Genomic DNA, 17,245 nt, shown 5'->3' with positions numbered 1-17,245 from the left:
TATGATGGGCAGCATCCAACTCAATTTTGCTTTTGTGTGTGTTATGGTACACACCAGTACAGTTTTCTTCTTCCGCCCATAGCAGGTATTTTGTGCTGGCATTTGCAATACTTTTCTCAGGATATTAGTACCAGCACCTCATTTTTAATAAAGACTGGATCTAACCGTACATGTCTTTGTAGCAGCCTTCTTGCTCCTGCTGCCTGTCATCACCCTTTGATAGCCTCTCTTGGAGTTTAGATTACTTAATATTTTGGATTCTTGGGGGAAAATTTCCCTCCTAAAGGACAATCCATCACAGTTCCTAGGCAGATGTACTGCAGCAAGGAATTCATGAAGGATGGAAAAAGCAAGGCATTATAACAATGCTCTTGGCTTGGGCCCCAGGACAGCTCCTCTTCCAATGCATCAGTCCTGTTTTCTTCAGAAAAATCCCTAGGAAACCAGAGGTTCAGTCAGCATCTCTAGATAAGCCCAACTTCGGCTGGGGAGGGCGGATATGAATAAAATTTTATTTTTATTATTATAAAACTCTTGCTTGTTGCTTGACAGGAAGGAAGGCAGAGGTGAAAAGGCTTGGCATTGACATCTTGCCAGTGGGATGGACGACTGCGATAAAAGGACCGCCTCCACCCTTTCTTTCATTATTGTTTCAGATAGGTTTTTTCACCTTTCAAAGCAAGCATTTTCTCAAATGTGATCAAGAGACTAATAACACAGGCAAAGGAACCTCCCCCCCCAAGAACCACATTCCCACCTGGGTAATTTCTGCGGGGCCACTTGCTGGACTGGGGAGGGCCAGCGGCAGGTTTACAGCATATTAAATAATAAAACATTAAAGGTAAAGGGTAAAGGGACCCCTGACTGTTAGGTCCAGTCGTGGCCGATTCTGGGGTTGTGGCACTCATCTCGCTTTATTGGCTGAGGGAGCCGGCGTACAGCTTCCAGGTCATGTGGCCAGCATGAGTAAGCCGCTTCTGGCGAACCAGAGCAGTGCACGGAAACGCCGTTTTCCTTCCCGCCGGAGCGGTACCTATTTATCTACTTGCACTTTGATGTGCTTTTGAACTGCTAGGTTGGCAGGAGCTGGAACCGAGCAACAGGAGCTCACCCCGTTGCGGGGATTTGAACCGCCGACCTTCTGATCGGCAAGGCCTAGGCTCTGTGGTTTAACCCACAGCACCACCCGCATCCCAATAAAACATTAGCCAATAATTTATCCCAATAAAACATTAGCCAACAATTTATACCAATAAAACATTAGCCAGGTGATATTCCTCCGGCCTCATGAGCTGCCTCTTTTGTCGGGCTGGGTGAGTGTGGGCCTCGCCCCCTAGGCCAGGTGGAAAGCGCCTTGCAGGGAGCAGTTTTCATGACCCACAGCCACGTGATGTTCCTCCAGCCTAACGAGGAGCCTCTTTTATAGGGCTGGGTGAGTGTGGGCCTCGCCCCCTAGGCCAGGTGGAACGCTCCTTGCAGGGAGCGGTTTTCACGACCCACAGCCGGGCAATATTCCACCAGCCTCATGAGGAGCCTCTTTTATAGGGCTGGGTGAATCTGGGCTCCGTCCCCAAGGCCAGGTGGAAAGGACCTTGCAGGGAGTGGCCTTCACACTCACATCCGGGCGATGTTCCTCCGGCCTCATGAGGATCCTCTTTTTCTACACTAGGGAGGCTAGTTTCTTCACCCTCACTCCCACACCCCTCTCTATCCTCCATCCAGGAAAGCAAGGGGCCTTATCACAGTGCAAGGATGCATTCCTGCCAGGCAAAAGCACTCAAGGAAAAGTGCAGAGCAAAGTCACCTGGGAAGAGTCTTAGGGCCAGACAGAGAGCTCTTCAAAATGTGGCTAATCTGACCTGCTTTGTTTGCTCATGCATTCTTCTGAGAGAGACACTATTCTTCTGCCTTCGAGTCCTGTCCTGTTGGCACCGTTTCCTCTATCACATTCCCTCCACTGCCCCCGGTTAATTACATTATGGAATGTCCTCTCCAGAAAAGCTCATTTGGCACCCAAATAAATTATTCCGCTACCAAGTGTATAATTATCTCCCGCTTCTGGTGGCTCACAACATCATATGCTTGCCATTAGCTACCTGCATAGTTTGCTGGTTCTTAGACTGGTGTGTGTTGATTTATGTGGGCTTTATCTGACATTGCACTGCTATTTGGGGAAAAAAATCACTAGAGATTTTAAAAAGTAAGTTCAAGTTAACTGTAAACACAGCTTGAAGTGAACCATGAAATCAGAAAAACAGCCTTCAAATGCCTGCTGAAATAAAAAATAGGTATTCATCAAGCACCTGAATTTCCATGTCAACTGGGATGGGAGTTATAGTTGCTTGTCAGCTGCCTTGAAGGCTGTGTGGTGGTAAAATGTTTTAAAATAAGCTAGAATGACTATTTGCCATGGTGGCTGGAGCATGTTCAGAGGAGAGTGACCAGGATGGTGAAGGGTCTGTAGTTTTTGAAGGGTCCTGGGAATTGTAGCACTGTAGTGTGTGGGGGGGGCTACAATTCTCATAACTCTTTTTTTTTTTTTTTTTAGGTGGTCCTGTACTTTAAAAGTATGGTGTTTGCACAGTTCACATCCGGTGATGAATATTTTTGGAAGAGCTGAGTTTCGGTTAGAAAAGGAGAAAATAAGGATTAAGAAAGATACGATAGCTGCCTTCGAATATTAGGCTGGCGAGACCAGAATCAATGAATGGAAATGGAAGATTTCACCAATACATTATGAAAAAAATGTAAGAGATATTTGATAGTGGTGAAGGCTGCTTCGAGAGGTGTCCAGCTCTCTTTTGCTGGAGGTATTTCAGCAGAGTCCAGACTCTGAACATCCATCTGTCAGGGTGAAACCTGCCTTGAGCTTAGAGGTCAGAATGCATGACATCTGAGGTAACTTTCTAATACCAAGTCATTTTCTAATAATATAATTTTATATGTATATTTTTATCTATTTGGGGGAGGGGCAAGGATTGTAATTTTTTTATTTTATACTTTTTTGGGGGGGTTAAAAATAAAATAAACAAGCATGAGAAGAAATATGCATGGAGTACATAAACACAGCATGTTTGTTGGCTGCTTGTTTCGAATCCCACAGAATTTTTGCTCTCCCCCCCCAAAAAATCCCGGCCAGCTGTCACCACCTACAGAGTCTTTGGTCCATGTTGTGCTCTGGACGGTCTGAATGGGTCCCTTCCTGGTCTTGTTGTGGCCTCCACCAATGTGAGTCACCCCCTCCCACCCCCAAAGTGTGGGAAATGCCCGACATTCAGATTCTTGGGGGAAGGTTACACATGGACATGTTGAAGTTGAAATCTGTAGGGATACAGGAATTCTTCTGATACAGGACGGCAACAAAAAAGTCCTGGTGGAAAACTGGAAAGGGATCACAAAGCCTCCTCTTCCCTTCGTAGCTAAAGAGGAAAGCTTTAATCCATTTTAACACAAAACTAGATAACAGGAGCATTTTGTTTGCCTGGACTGTCTAAATGTGCTGTAGGGGGAAGCTCAGTGGCAAAATATCTGCTTCGCTCGCAGAAGATTTCCAATTCAACCCCTTCCATCTCCAGGTAGGCTTGGGAAGGTTCGGTGTCTGAAACCTTGGAGAGTTGCTGCCAGTCAGTGTAGACAGTACTAAGCTAGGTGGACCCAGTCGTCTGATTTGGTATAAGGGAACCTCCCTCTGTTAATATCAGGGATATGCTGCTTTTGATAGTTACTAGCCATGATGGCTCTATATACACTGAGGGTGCTGTGGCCCTCCGGACCCTTTTCTCTGGCCCTTGGAAACTCTCCCCAAGCCACTGCTCCACCACACCCTCTTTGAGTGCTTTTTTAAAATGATATTTATTGAAATTTTACAGACAGTAAAAAGTTACAGAATTAAAAAGAAAAAAAAGAAAAAAGAATAACAATAATAAAAGAAAAAAGATACAAAAATACAAATACAAAATACATGAAAAGTAAAAAAACAACTAAAAACAAATCAATATTTTCATGTCTTATATTTCATTTACTTGTTTCCTGACCTCCTCACACCTCCCTTTTTTGTATTCCAGTTCACATGGTTAATTCAGCAAATCCCTTCCCTCTTTGTTTTTATCTTAATTCTAAATCTTAACATATTATAACTTCGTATTTTCATCTAGTTATCAATCCATTTTTGCATATTCTTTTTAACCTTATTGCTTAGGTTAAAGGCCGTTTCATTTCAATCCAACATCATTCTAACATTCATTAATTTTACAATATTTCTGCAAATAGTCTTTAAATTTCTTCCAATCTTCTTCCACCAACTCTTCTCCCTGGTCTCGGATTCTGCCAGACATTTCCTACACCCTCTTTGAGTGCTTTTGCCTGGCTGGAATGGGTCCTTGAATTGTGATAACGTCTCTTGCTTCCCCGGAGGGAGGACGGACAGATGTGGGGTGTTTGTGTAGAAATCCCTGCTTCTGTGTGGCAGGAATATAGCCCACTGCAAAAAAACAAAAGGTAATGTTCTGCTCTGTCCGCTTTGGCTCACTTAACTAGCTATTGGCACGTGGCCCCTGTGGAGGTTGGCAATGAGGGAATGCAGTCCTCAGATGGAAAAATGCTCCCTGCATCTGATATATACGATGTCTGTGAATACCAGTTGCTATGGATCACAAGTCTCTGTGGGAAACAGGATGCCGTACTGGTCAGGCATTTGGTCTGATCCAGCAGGGATTTTGTGATGTTCTTAATCTCTTGATCAGCTAAGATCTGTCCAATGAACTGGGCAACAATTTCCCTTTTTAAAACAATAAAAAAATGACAAGTGTTTATAAAAGGATATTTCAGAGCTAGAAAAGTTTCAGAAAAGGGCATGTGATGTGATCAAATGGCTGGAGCAACTCTCTGAGGCGAGGTCACTGAGTTTGGTGCTTTTTAGTTCAGAAGAAGATGAGCAATGGGTGGGGATGTCATAGAGGTTTGCAGAATTGTGCATGGTGTGAAGAAAGAGAGAGGCTTTTCTCTCTCTGGGCTTGTTCACATTTCCGCTTGTGCCATGTTTTATTCTGCAGAAATCCTGACTGACATTTGTTACCACTCAGCAGCAAACAGTGGGTTTCTCTATGGAAGGTGGCAGGGCAAACAAAAAGCCTGAGACAAACTGAAGTGTGGATGAGCATTATCTCTCACAATACAAGGCCTGAGGAACATCTAAAGCAGGGGTCAGCAAGGGGACCGGTCCACTGTCCCTCAGACCTTGTGGGGGTCCGGATTATATTTTGAAGGGGGGAAAAGAATGAATTCCTTTGCCCCACAAATAACCCAGAGATGCATTTTAAATAAAAGGACACATTCTACTCATGTAAAAACACGCAGATTCCCGGACCGTCCTTGGGCCAGATTTAGAAAGCGATTGCGCCAGATCTGGCACCTGGGCCTTAGTTTGCCTACCCAAGATCTAAAGATTCAGGACAGACAAAAGAAATGTCACACAGTGCATAGTTAAACTATTTAATTAAGGCAACCTAAGTGGCTTCAAAAGAGGATTAGACAAAATCAAGGAGGAGAAGTCTTTCAGCGGCTACTAGCACAATGGCTGTGCCCCACTCCCTCTGTTGTGCCCCACTCCCTCTGTTGGTATCTGAAGAAGTGTGCATGCACACGAAAGCTCATACCAAGAACTAACTTAGTTGGTCTTTAAGGTGCTACTGGAAGGATTTTTTTTATGTTGGAGACAGTAGGCCTTGGAATTCCAGTTTCTGGGAAACACAGGTGGGGAGAGGAATGTTGCATTCAGGTCCTCTGTGGGCTTCTCATAGGCAGAGGAATGTCAGAGATGGTACCTCTTGGTTTTTACGGCCTTTCATCCCTGATCCTAATCCTAATTACTGAAAGAAACAACAATATGCTCGGGTAATTGAAATCCTGTAGTGGCATAATAAAACCTTTAATGTGGATTGAGTCCTAGACAATGAGAATCAAATGTGTGGTTTTTTGCAACTAATGAAATAGATTCTGATCCACAAAAAGTCTTATTCCTCAGCCATACTGAACTTTATAAAATAATTGTAGAAGGCAATGTTTTACGGTTTATTATTGTTTATATTTTGAACACCAAAATCTTTTAAGGGCCTCTAAAGGTCTTGATCTGCCCATGATTACAAGGCGCCTAGCCTACCTGATGCCAATAGGATTTCCTTTTTTTATATTTTTATTGGTTTTTCAACATTTATATAAACACAAACAAAACACAATACAAACAAACAAAGACATAAACACACAAGTATAATTTCAGATCCTTTTTTTTCTCTTAACTCTACTTCAACCGACTTCCCCATACCTCCCCTTTCTGCATCCCTGTTTCCAAAATTGTTTCAGCAAATCCTCCCTCTTAAAATTATATAATTTTCTCTTGTTCTTCTCTATTACTTAATGTTTTACAGCTGTAATCCCCTTTTTACTATAACCTCAACATTTTAGCACTCATTAATTTTACAATATTTCTTAAGATAAATTTTAAATTTCTTCCAATCTTCTTCCGCCATCTCTTTTCCTTGGTCTTGGATTCTGCCAGTCATTTCAGCCAGTCCCATATAGTCTATCACCTTCGTCTGCCATTCTTCCAAAGTGGGTAGTTCTTGTGTCTTCCAATACTTTGCGATAAGAACTCTTGCTGCTGTAGTAGCATACATAAAGAAAGTCCTGTCTTTCTTTAACACCAATTGGTCGACCATGCCCAAGAGAAAAGCCTCTGGTTTCTTAGGGAAAGTACATTTAAGTACCTTTTTCATTTCATTATATATCATTTCCCAGAAAGCCTTAATCTTCGGGCATGTCCACCAAAGGTGGTAGAAAGTACCTTCAGTTTCATTACATTTCCAACATTTATTATTGGGCAAATGGTAGATTTTTGCGAGCCTGACTGGGGTCATGTACCACCTATAAATTATTTTCATAATATTCTCTCTTAAGGCATTACATGCCTTAAATTTTATACCGGTGGTCCACAACCGTTCCCAGTCAGCAAACATGATGTTATGACCGATGTCTTGTGCCCATTTAATCATAGCTGATTTAACAGTTTCCTCTTGTGTGTTCCATTTCAGCAACAAGTTATACATTCTTGACAAATTCTTAGTATTGGGTTCTAACAATTCTGTTTCTAGTTTCGATTTCTCCACCTGAAAGCCAGCCAATAGGATTTCCAAGGTGCAGGTGCTGCCACAATAAAAGATTAACTAAAAGACATTCTTGAGAGGGGGCACTTCATCTTGTCCTGTGATACTTCTCAGTTGGACAGAGGTTCTCTGCAGTGTCCCAGGCCTCTTCCTAGGAAGAGGTCTCCCTGTGAGCTGGATCAGGCAGGACCCGGACATGCAAGACAGGCTGATTCATGCTTAAAAAGTAGTGCCGAGTTATCTATGTCATTAGAACTACACCCAAAGGAAGAAGCATTCAACTTTCTTCCACCCACATTCAACATCTGTTGTTGATATGGTGCAGAGTGAAGGAGCCGTAGCTCAATGGTAGAGCATCAGCTTCACATGCAGAAGGTCATAGGTTCAATTCCTGGCACCTCCAGGTAAGGTTCGGACTGCCCCTGTCTGAAACCCTGGAGAGCTTCTTCCAGACAGTGTGCACTAGACTAGATGGACCACCAGTGGTCTGATTCAGCATAAGGTAGTTTTCTGTGTTCCATACACTCTCATGTGTATCTTTGCCTTCCTGCTCTCATTTTTGCCTTATATACACATTTTTGCAAAGCAATTTCCCTGAAGATCAGGCATAAGCAAACTTGGCCCTCCAGATGTTTTGGGACTACAACTCCCATCATCCCTAGCTAAGAGGACCAGTGGTCAGAGATTATGGGAATTGTAGTTTCAAAACATCTGGAGGGCCGAGTTTGCCTATACGTGCCCAAGATAGTGCAATTTTTAAAAAATGATATTTATGTGAATATATACATTCGTCTGTGTGTGTGTGTGTGTGTGTGTGTGTGTATCTATATATATCTATATATAGATAGATATAGATATAGATATAGATATAGATATAGATATAGATATAGATATAGATATAGATATAGATATAGATATAGATATAGATATAGATATACATGCACACATACATTCGTATGCACACTTTACCAAAAGCTGTGGAAAAGTGCACTGCAAAATTCAGAGGAAGTGTGCCTTTTGAAGGAGTTTCCATTCCCATCTTATTTTGGAAAGTACAAATTAGGTAAGTTCCGCTTTTATGGAAGTAGAATTAAATTTCTCCCTTCTCCCAAGTCCCAACCAGGCTGATGGAGTGGGCCTTGTTGTCCCAGCTCTCCCCCTACTGCCACCCGGTAGAATGGCAGCTGACAGAGGCAGATCTGGGACAGGAGGAACCAAAAGGCAACGGCCATAGAAGCACCAAGGGTAACCACATTGTTCTATGATCAAGGCCGGCCCTACCATTAGGCAAAGCAAGATGTCAGGTGGGGATGGGGGATAGTGGTGGCAAATGGTTGGATAAGAGAAATGTGGATGCCCCATAGAGCCTGTCCTGCAACTGGTGCCCATTGGGACTGGTAGGGTGGCAGACAGGGAGCCCAACAATAGGTGGAGCCAGAGCCAATGACAAGTGGAACTGACTGGCTTTGTCTCCATCTTCCTCCCTGCTGTGTAATACTGAGACTAAGGAGGAGGAAGCCAACAGCCAGTGACACACTCTGGGCTGTTTGTGAGTGGGGGACACACTGCCCCCACTTGCCCTAAAGATCCAGCCTTCCCTGCCTGAACCCTCCAAGCTAGCCTGTTGACCTCTGATACAATCAAGGCTGCTGTCCCATTGCCAGTGTTGAAATAAGATTCACCTGCACACACCACGAGGGATGCCACCATAGGAACTTAAGAAGCAGCCCCATACTGAGCCAGATTGTTAGTCCATCCAGCTCAATATTGCCTACACTGACTCGCAGTGGCTCTCCACCATTTCAGACGGGAGTCTCTTTCCCAGCCGTACCTGGAGATGCAGCCAGGGATTTAATCTGGGATCTTCTGCATGCAAAGCGGATGCTCTACCACTGAGCTTACGGGCCCTTCCCATCTCATCATCCTTCGCTACTTCAGCTGGCAAAACGTCTCGGGCTGGCCATGAACAGTCACACAGTCATCTCCCCACTGGGGACTGGCATTTCCGTGGCTAGTGGCTGCCCCTCATATATGCATAGATCATTTAGCACAGCTCAGGGCATTATCTTGCTCTGCCCGCACGCCTGTGCCTGCCAAGCAGATCACAAGCACTGCCAGATCTGACAGCCCGAATTCGCCATCATGGGGATAGAAGGACTGGATCCTGACTGAAACTGAGAGTGGGCAACGCCTGTCAAACAAAGAGTTCCCATCAATCCTCTAGGCTTACATTTGCCTCATGGGCTGGTGTGAGGAAAGCCAATTTAAGTCCTGCATGGATCAAGGCAGGCCAGAACTGAAACGCACACCCCTTGGAATAGGACATGTCAGCAGCAGCACCTTCGCTGTCATTGACCGTTGACAGGGAGGAGGGAATTGGAGGCTCAGGAAGATGACTCAGTTCTGGTATCCAAGTTGTGTCTCTAAAAAAACTCATTGCCGGCCCTTTGCCCTGTCCCAGAGAGCTGACAGAATTGTCTGAGGATCCTAGGAAAATGCCTTATTGTGGGCCAGACCGTTTGTTCAGCTTGCCCAGTACTGGCAGCTCTGACTGGCAGCAGCTCTCCAGGGTTTCAGGTGGAGAGCGGGACTGTCCCATTGCTTGCTACTGGAAATGCCGGGAATTGAACACGGGAACATTTGCATGCTAAGCGAATGCTTGACAACTGAGCTAAGGTTCCTACCCCCACTGAGCCTGTTGATATACCTCTGACCACAAGAGAAATGTTTCTAACAGACTTTCAGATGCTGGCCCATTGACCAACTCCTGTTAACTGAACAGGAAATTAGATTGTTCCAAAACAAAAGTGGAATTTTTGGTTGCCTCCCTTCGTATACAAAGGTGGAGCATGAGCGTGAAGCTTGGAGCAACATTATTGTAACATTGAACTGTGGCTTGGTGCTACGTCTGAAATAGGATTGGGAATGTAATGACTACGTATTCAGCAGAGAGAAGGGCACCTGGATTCCTTGCAAAAATAGAAAATACTGCATTCAGATAATCTGATTTAAGGGCCACATTACTCCATTGGAAAGCTGTTGGGGGCCGCATTCCAGTAGGGGGCTGGAGGTTAACACAAGTGCAAGCTCTAAAGTAGCCAAGTAATGTGGACAAAAATACATGTGTACTGTAAAATATGCATATGTTTGAATCAGAGGAATACCAGTCCCTGACCCCCCATTCTGCATGCCCTTTGACAGAATTACCTGTTCATTCTGCTGTGGCCTTTGTATCTACATGGAAAGGTAGTGGCATTTATCTCTGCATGTCCCCCTTAACAAAGAAGTGACCACAATCCTTATCTCAAGGCTCACCTCTCCCAGCTGTAAAACAAAATGTTTTATGGTCTGGGCAGACTGTCCTTTTGCTTATCCAGAGAGATGGAGATAAGTCTGGAGGAGGATCCAGTGACATCCCTGGCAATAAACTGCAATTGAAAAGGAAGTGGGAGGTTGGGGGAAATTACTGTATATCCAATGGATCATTTCAGAGGAACAAAGTTTGTGGATGTGAAGTTGAGATAAGAAACAGAGAGGTGTTCTTGGCAAATTGCTTCTATGCACGTAGGCCTTTAAGCGTCTCCCACACTCCTGTCCTTACGGTCAACCCTAGGCGAGCCCTTGAAAGGCAGCTGATTTGGGTCAGGCTCTGGGCTTAATGACCTCAGGTAGCCAACAGTTCCACAACTCTTCAGCCAGCAAATACAGCTGTGGGGTGCTGAATGTAGATAAAGTAAATAAAATTTATGTCAAAGTCTTTGTTCTGATATTATGCTTCCCTTGTGTTTTCAGGGGTGGGGGACCTGTGGCCCTTCAGATATTGCTGGAGTCCCAACTCCCATCAGCCCCAGCCAACTTGGCTGATGGTCAGAGCTGATGGGAACTGGAGTCCTTCACATAATGAAGATCCATGTTTGGGTTTTTTTCTTGCCAGTGTGAGGACCTGGGAAAATCGAAAATGCTGATAAACAAAATGTAAATAGAGAATAATGCATTAGTGCAACTAAAAATCACATAGAATCCTGCAGTAGGACTGCAACTGCAATCGTATACAAAATTCCTGGGAATAGGTATTACTGAACTCAGTGGGTCTTACTTCTGAGAATAGACATTAGAGTGACCACCTAGGCATCCTTTTAAAAAGGAGATATATGTTTGCAATTAGAAGAGAGATGGTTGAGTGCTTCCATTTGAAACAGTGCCCTCTCCTGTCCTAGTGCAGTATGTGCAAACCCATCCTCTTTTCTTATTCAAGGTGGATTTTGATGCAATCAAAGTGAAGCTCATGTTTGGAAGTTTTGGATTTCTGAAGAGCCCGGAAGATTTGCTGTGCAACTAAGAATTCTGGACATTGGCATGGTATCATTCCATCTACTTCTGATGCACAAAGGTATTTGCTATTAATAATTATTTGGTCAAAACAGCATCAGCCACACTCAAGAATGGGAGGTATTAGAGCGTATCACAAACCTTTTTTGGGGAAAAGCAATCCTAAGGGGGAATTCCCCACCTCAGTAATAACTCAGTGAGCATGCTCAGTTATCACAGAATGTTGACTATCAGGGGGAAATGTGCACATCTAGAGAAATTGCATACAAAAATTGGTGCACTAGGATAAATTTGCATTAAAATGCTAATGAATTTTCATAAAGGTTTTTAAAAACCTGTCATGGAAATGTGGAGAACTGAAATTAGATGTGGAAAAATGAGAAACTGAGAGAAACCCAAATTGACAGATGCCTTCATCCTTACGTAGTTCACATATGGTAGTTAAGATTCTTACTGCATGCCCGCCAGATCTTGTTGGACTACAAAGCCCATCATCCTTAATCATCAGAAATACTAGTTGGAGTTGATAGGAATTGAAGCCCAGCAACATCTGCAGGGTGACATCTTCCTCATCCCTGGCTTAAAGCATTGATTATGCCAAAGTGGACTGTAAGCCACAAAAGCAGCAACCACAATGGATTTCTTGACGCTTATAGTGCCAAAATACTGCTGTCCATTTCAGCATTCTAAAGTGCTCCAGAAATGTAGATTGACCGGAAAAATATGCACAATTCCTTCTTCATGGAGCTATTATGTGCACATTCGCCATCACCCCTGGAGAATGTGTGCAATGCCCGATTGTTAAATGCATTAACCACTTGGCATCATGCACATCAACTTACATTGTCCCTAATATATACGCACACCTGCCCATCTCACCTGGAATACTGTGGCCAGTTTTGGGGCAATGTCATGGACTGGCTGGACACAGAGAAATGAAGATGGAGCCTTAGGCTGCAGGAAAATGAACTGGGAGAGGCCTTAGAGAGCAGTGGGAAGGCAGGCACATTCAGTCCCCACAAATGCCTCACGGAGACAAGTCCTACTGGGAAGAGTTGCTGCAATCGCTAAGCCTGCACTGTTTTGGTTTCTTTGAATAAAGAGTTAACTTCACTGACACCAGTGCTTTTTACTGCTGACCTCCTGACCCTGGCTGCTGATGGGCAGTTTAAGGATATTGACAAGCAGGAACATTTTTCTAGGAAGGAGATACAAGATAGTGAGAGGCCTGGATACTAAGTCCTATGGAGAAAGGTTGAGGGAGCTGAGCATGTTTATTTTGGAGAAGAGATGATAAAGAGGCAATAGGATAGCTGTCTTCAAATATCTGGAGGGCTGCTGAGCAGACAATGGAGAAAATTCATTGCTGCAGATGGCAGTATCTGGAACAAACTGTGTCAGTGGGTGGTGACCTCTCCCTTGTTGGAGCTTTCTCAGCAAAGGTTGGAAGACAGATTTCCTGGGACTGGATTAGATAACCTTTGTGGCGACTTCCAACTTTACAATCCTATTCTCTCTTTATTTATCTGCATCAAGCTATCTGCTCTTGGCACTTCTCTTTTATGTATCTAGACATCCAACCATCCATCCATCCATGTCTCTCCCCATCTCTCTCTCTCTGAAGAGACTGTTTTTGCTTCAAGAGGCTTAATGTTTGGCAGTTAATTAACGCAATTCCAGTGTAGGCGTCCAAGATGAGATTCCAGATGGAGAAAACCACACAGAGAGATTACAGGGAGCTTATTAGATGCCTTTGCTACCTAGGACCATCCTAGCAACCTCAGGGTTGGGAGCCATCACCCTGAACCAATAACCAAAATGTTTTGACGCACAGGAGTTAACGTTTAACCCACAGCTTGGGTAGTATTCTGGAAAGCAGAAACCTGTTGTGTTCAACCCCCATCCCCACCCCTTGGAGCCGCAAAGCAGGAGGTCACCCAACTTTCCATCCAGCTTAGGACCGTAGGCTATGGGAAGAAAAAGAGCGGTCATTTAAAAGCTTGACCTGTTGTCATTGGGAGTCACTGGACCTAGAACCAGGTCTCAAAGAGCTCTGGGAGCAGCTGCCTAATGTGGTGAGTGACCATACCTTGCAATATTTTCTAAGGCAGCATAAGAATCCTCAGACTCTGGACTGGACCTCCCAGCACCCAGGTTGCCGTTAGCCCCTCCTAGGCAGAAACAGCGGTACAGGTCTTTGTGTTTAGACTGAGATTTTGCCAGAGCAACAACTAACTTCCTAGCTCTGACTCCTGCCTTCGACTCTTGGCTTTGCCTTGCCTGCTCCCCTCTGATCGCTTCCTGATTGATTTAGCCTGACCCTCACCATGATTAAGCACCAGAGCTGCCTCAATCAGACTACTCATGTTTGGACCAGTGACCTGGTGCTTTCCTTGGCTGCTCCTCAGCTGACCATCTCCTTAATCTCTGTGCTCTTCAATTCTGCCGTCATCTTTGCCGTGGTTTACTCCAAAGAACTGCGCAAGCCCATCTTCATCCTTTTCTGCAACATGGCCTTCTCCGACCTCTTCACTAGCTCTACAGGCTTCTGGATTGCCCTGTTGTTTGTCACCAACCCTCAAAGTACCATCAGTGGGTCCAAGGAACTCCTCACAGCATATGCCTTCTACACCATGTCAATCCTGGCCACCATCTACAACTTAGTCCTCATTGGGATTGAGCGTTACCTGGCTGTGGCGGAATGCCTGAGGAGAAGATGGCGCCTTGGCAGGAACCAGATCCTAGGCATGGTGCTGGGTGTCTGGGGGCTTAGCTTCTTTTTGGGCTTCCTGCCCCTGATGGGCTGGAATTGCTTGGATAGAGACAATGCCTCTGCGCTTTACAGCCCTCTGTGTATCGACTACCTTATTTTCATCACTATCCCTCACTGTGCAGTGGTTTTGGTCCTCCCTTTCTTCACCTACTGCAACATCATTGGGTTTTTGAGGAAACACAAGATGGCAATGGGTGCTTTGGGGCAAACCCATGCCACCTACAGGCTGGCCGAGATCCAAGTAGCCCGGACAAGCATCTTCATCTGGCTGCTGTCTCTGCTGTCTTACACACCCTTCTTTGCTGGCGTTGTCCTGGATATAACCACTCAGCAGTGCCCCAACAATTTCTCCATGGATGTCTACGTCTTCCGAAACCTTACCGCCATCATGATCACCATGAATTCATTGGGGAACCCCATCATCTACACCCTGAAAGTGAAAACTTTGTGGCACAGACTCAGGTTTTTGAAGTGCCCTTCCAGCAACCGCATAGAAGTGCAGGCCATTGGGAAAATGTGACCCTGCTCGGACCAAAGTGAATCCAGTCTTGTACATTTTCACCCAAACATCTTTAACCTCCCTTTCTATGGAGGCGCAGATTACAGCTATAACAAAGGCGGCATTTTTCCATCTCCGCCAAGCTAAGCAGTTGGCCCCTTATCTCTCTCGCCCTGACCTAGCCACTGTGATCCAGGCGACGGTCACCTCCAGACTGGATTATTGTAACTCGCTCTACGTGGGGCTGCCCTTGAGACTGACCCAGAAACTCCAGCGGGTGCAGAATGCCGCAGCGAGACTCCTTACGGGGTCTTCGCTGCGGGATCACATTCATCCGGTGCTATACCAGCTGCACTGGCTCCCGGTGGAGTACAGGATCAGGTTTAAGGTGCTGGTTTTAACCTTTAAAGCCCTATACGGCCTAGGACCCTCGTACCTACGGGACCGCCTCTCCTGGTATGCCCCACAGAGAAACCTACGGTCTACAAATAATAACACCCTCAAGGTCCCAGGCCGCAGAGAGGTTAGGCTGGCCTCAACTAGAGCCAGGGCCTTCTCGGCTGCAGCTCCAACCTGGTGGAATGCTCTGTCACAAGAGACTAGGGCCCTGCGGGATCTGACATCTTTCCGCAGGGCCTGCAAGACAGAGTTGTTCCGCCAAGCTTTTGGTCAGGGCGCAGCCTGACTCCCTCCTCTGGCAACCTGCACAGAATTTTGTTTAATCGGTTGCCATCAATTTGATTTTAACTAATTTTTATAATGAAATATTTTTAGAATGTGTTATTATTTGATTGTTATTTGACTGTTGTTAGCCGCCCTGAGCCCGGCTTGGCTGGGGAGGGCGGGATATAAATAAAATTTATTATTATTATTATTATTATTATTATTAAATGTCCGCAGTGAGCAATCACCGAGAGTTCAGTCCTATGCATGTCTACTCAGAAGTTCAGTGGGGTGCATTCCCCAAGGACATGTGTTTAGGATTGCAGCGTAAATCTCTTTATAGGGGCTATGGGTAGTTGGCAGTTGCAGAGATCTGAATTAATGTTTCAGCTCACCAAAGCGAGCCAGCTTCAGCACTGGACAGTTCTCAAGTACAAGGGAGAGGGGGATTCAATTCATCGGCTCTCTCCTATCGACAATAGAATTGTGCTACCTACACCTTGGTAGCATTCATGAACAGGATCGTGTTGGGCTGAAATTATCTACCGTGAACTAACTTCAGAGTGAGTTATTAGACAGTAGAATTTCGATTTGTGGTTTAAAAGGTTCACACCACCCTCCTTTTGATTAGAATGAACAGCAACATTCCAAACTTCATGCAGTACAGAGAGTTGGGCAGGTGTAACAGGAGTCTGGGAAACACCAGCTTAATGTAATTATATATACATATATATTTGGACTGACTAAAATTTTGTTGTTGATTGAAAAAAACATATTAAGATAGGATGAAAAATAAATGCTACATCAAATTATATGTGACGCATGGTGACTTTGGATAATGTGCTTTCTTATGGAACAATCTGGGGCAGCCTTTGGCAACCTGGTAGCCTCCAGATATTTTGGACTACAACTCCCATTGGCCTCAATCAGCAGGGCTGATGGAAGTTTTAAGTCCAAAACATCTGGGAGACACCAGGTTGGCAAAGGCTTCAGCATGAATAAAACTCAGCTGAGAAACCTCAACCAATATATGTAGCAGAACTGGAAAATCTCATGCAGCAATTCATCTACTAAAAAGCAGACCCCATTGGGTTCAATGGGATTTACTCTCAAGCAGAGCAGCTTTAGAAGGATTTTGTGTGTGTATAAACCCAATGTAACATCAGAGCCAACTGGGAAGGCTTTGCAGTGTTTGCTTTGGCATGACATTAATAAAATGCAATCCTTCCTTTTAGTATCGTTAACCTTTCTCTGAGCAAAGCCAAGCTCACCACATTTAATTTAATTCACTGGTACATCAATGCACAAGAGATAGTGATGTTTCACAATGTTTACAGAGGGCAAACATTAGCATTTTTATGTGGCTTAGCTCCCTTATCTGGCCTCAAAGAATACACACACATGCACACATATATCCTGGTTTTGGACACATTGGTCACCCAGTTATTTTTCTGACTGCAACTTGTTTATTTCATAAAATTTACATCACTTGGTTGTGAAAAACTGCAAAGCAGTTTATAACAAAGAAAAAACAATAACATCACTAAGAAAAATTAACAATAATTTTAAGACATTAATTTTTTTAATAACAATACTAAAACAGATTAAGAAAAACAATAAAAAATTATATTCTGCCTTTCCTTTGTCATAAACTTATGCAGTTTACGTAAGACTTTACATCACGACTTCAAAATCATTAAAACATCAAAGTTTCCAAAATGCACAATCAGTTTACAGCTTATGATGATGATGTAATAGTAGCAGTAGCAATACTACTGAGTATTATTTATTTATTTACTTACTTACTTTGTCTAGCCAAAACCA

General features: G+C 44.2%; 1 protein-coding gene across 1 annotated transcript; it reads left to right on the top strand.

Moving 5' to 3' along the window:
- The first annotated feature begins 11,566 nt into the window (after window positions 1-11,566).
- On the top strand, window positions 11,567-14,829 carry LOC310695495 (lysophosphatidic acid receptor 1-like). Its single transcript, XM_083480113.1, has one exon. The coding sequence runs from the start codon at window positions 13,814-13,816 to the stop codon at window positions 14,777-14,779; it is 966 nt and encodes a 321-aa protein (XP_083336239.1). The 5' UTR covers window positions 11,567-13,813; the 3' UTR covers window positions 14,780-14,829.
- Window positions 14,830-17,245: the final 2,416 nt, after the last annotated feature.

Source organism: Podarcis liolepis (genome assembly GCF_965112155.1).
Source record: "Podarcis liolepis genome assembly, chromosome: 16".
Lineage (NCBI taxonomy): Eukaryota > Metazoa > Chordata > Lepidosauria > Squamata > Lacertidae > Podarcis > Podarcis liolepis.
The sequence above is the reverse complement of the archived record's forward strand: the minus strand, read 5'-3'. Positions and strand labels throughout refer to the sequence as shown.